This window comes from Echinops telfairi, unplaced genomic scaffold (assembly GCF_000313985.2).
Source record: "Echinops telfairi isolate 266 unplaced genomic scaffold, ASM31398v2 ScPeMD7_60;HRSCAF=208, whole genome shotgun sequence".
NCBI classification, from domain to species: Eukaryota; Metazoa; Chordata; class Mammalia; order Afrosoricida; family Tenrecidae; genus Echinops; species Echinops telfairi.
The window spans coordinates 44,450,774-44,452,909 of NW_022103958.1; the positions used below are offsets into that span (position 1 = coordinate 44,450,774).

General features: G+C 41.6%; 1 protein-coding gene across 1 annotated transcript; it reads left to right on the forward strand.

The window, feature by feature from the left end:
• Nucleotides 1-247: 247 nt before the first annotated feature.
• Nucleotides 248-1,914, forward strand: LOC101643154 (olfactory receptor 5P3-like). Its single transcript, XM_004716418.2, has 2 exons — nucleotides 248-264; nucleotides 978-1,914. Coding segments are annotated over exons 1-2 (939 nt in total). The 5' UTR covers nucleotides 248-262.
• Nucleotides 1,915-2,136: the final 222 nt, after the last annotated feature.

Genomic DNA, 2,136 nt, shown 5'->3' on the forward strand with positions numbered 1-2,136 from the left:
ATTCACTTTAGAAATCATAGCAGGGCTGGCAAGTTGGCATGAGGAAGAGCTCTCCAGAAGCTGATGTCCTGTGATTATTCTAATGGGGATGTAAATTGGTGAGAAGTAGAAAGATGGTATCCTCCGCTGACAGCCCCAGGTCATGCGGAGTCCCAAGCATCTCTGGAGCATTCTGGAGCCAAGACTTCCAGAAGTAACCTGACTATTATGTCTGGCTTCCCCTTAAACTGACCTTACTATCCTGAGTCAGATACACTGCTTGATTTTGAGAGGAATCTCGCTCCTCTCGGTAATCTTCATGTCGTCTCCACTCTTTTGTTTCCGAAACTCAAGCATCCTCATTTGTATCCTATCATGGTGCAAACGTCTTGGGTCTTAGATTCTTTTGAGACTTTGTGTTTGTGTAAAAACCACAGCCCGCAGTTGAGTTACTGATCTTGTCTCTGTCCTCTGGGCTGGCATGTACTGAATTCAGCTGTAAAACTAGCATTGAAAATGACTGTAAATCTTTTTGATGGAAGAAATGATAACTCAACCGTCCTTGAACGGCCGCTCTTGACTGTGGATATTGACCTATTCTGACATGTCTGCCCCTCTTTAATCATATTTTTGGCTTAAGACAATTTTGTTACTGGGCTTTTGAACCAACTAATGACCATATATGAGATATGCTCCTATGAGAAACTATTCTTCATGGAAGATGTAATCTAACCACATGATGCAAATATAAGTTGAGCATGCTATGCTTAAAAAGGGGTTTTGTGAGTATTTGTGACCTGACACCAATGAATGCATTTGTATATCTTCATGTCTTATGTGAGATATTGTATATTAAAGCATTTTATGAAACAACAAATTTAAACATAATTATCTGTTGTAATTATTATTACATGTCATTGTAAAATTGAGTATCCAGATTATAAGATTTCCATTCTAATTTCTGCTTGTTCTGCTTTCAGTGGGCACCATTTCCAATCGCTATCGATGGAAACGGGAAACTACACAATTGTGACAGAGTTCATTATTTTGGGATTAACAGAGGATCCTACAGTTGGTGCTATTTTATTTGTTATGTTTCTGGCAATCTATGTTGTCACTCTCATGGGAAATATCAGCATAATCATATTAATCAGAAGCAGCCCTCAGCTTCATACTCCAATGTACCTTTTTCTCTGCCATTTGGCTTTTGTGGACATTGGGTATTCCTCATCAGTCACTCCTGTCATGCTCATGGACTTCTTAAGGGAGGAAACAGCTCTTCCTGTTATGGGCTGTGTAGCTCAACTCTGTTCTGTGGTCATGTTTGGGACAGCTGAGTGCTTCTTGCTGGCTGCCATGGCCTATGATCGCTATGTGGCCATCTGTTCGCCCCTGCTGTACTCCACTCAGATGTCCCCTAGAATATGTATGATCTTGGTGGGGATCTGCTACCTAGGTGGGTGTGTAAATGCCTGGACCTTTACTGGCTGTTTATTACGTCTGTCCTTCTGTGGACCAAATGTAGTCAACCACTTTTTCTGTGACTATTCACCACTGTTAAAGCTTTCTTGTTCTCATGATTTTACTTCTGACATCACACCAGCCATCTCCTCTGGCTCCATCATTGTGATCACAGTGTTTGTCATAGCTGTCTCCTATGTCTACATCCTCATCACCATCCTGAAAATGCACTCCACCAAGGGACATCACAAGGCCTTCTCGACCTGCACCTCCCACCTTACTGCAGTCACTCTATACTATGGGACCATTACATTCATTTATGTGATGCCCAAGTCCAGCTACTCCTCTGACCAGAACAAGGTGGTGTCTGTGTTCTACACGGTGGTGATCCCCATGTTGAATCCTCTCATCTACAGTCTCAGGAACAAAGAGGTCAAAGAGGCCCTGAAAAAACTGATGGCTAGAATACACTGATGGTGCCGAACAATCTGATTTTAGGAATAAGCTCTGCAATGAAGTCCCTGAGGAAAACCAAAAATAGACTTTGGGCCAGGGCATGGCACCTCATCAGACTGTACGGGAATATACTAATAAAGATCAACAAAGGGACCTCAATTATTTATAGTTTTTTTGTTGTTGTTCCTTTGCTTTTGTTCTTATCATTGTTTTTGCATGTTCACATAGATAAGATAGGCA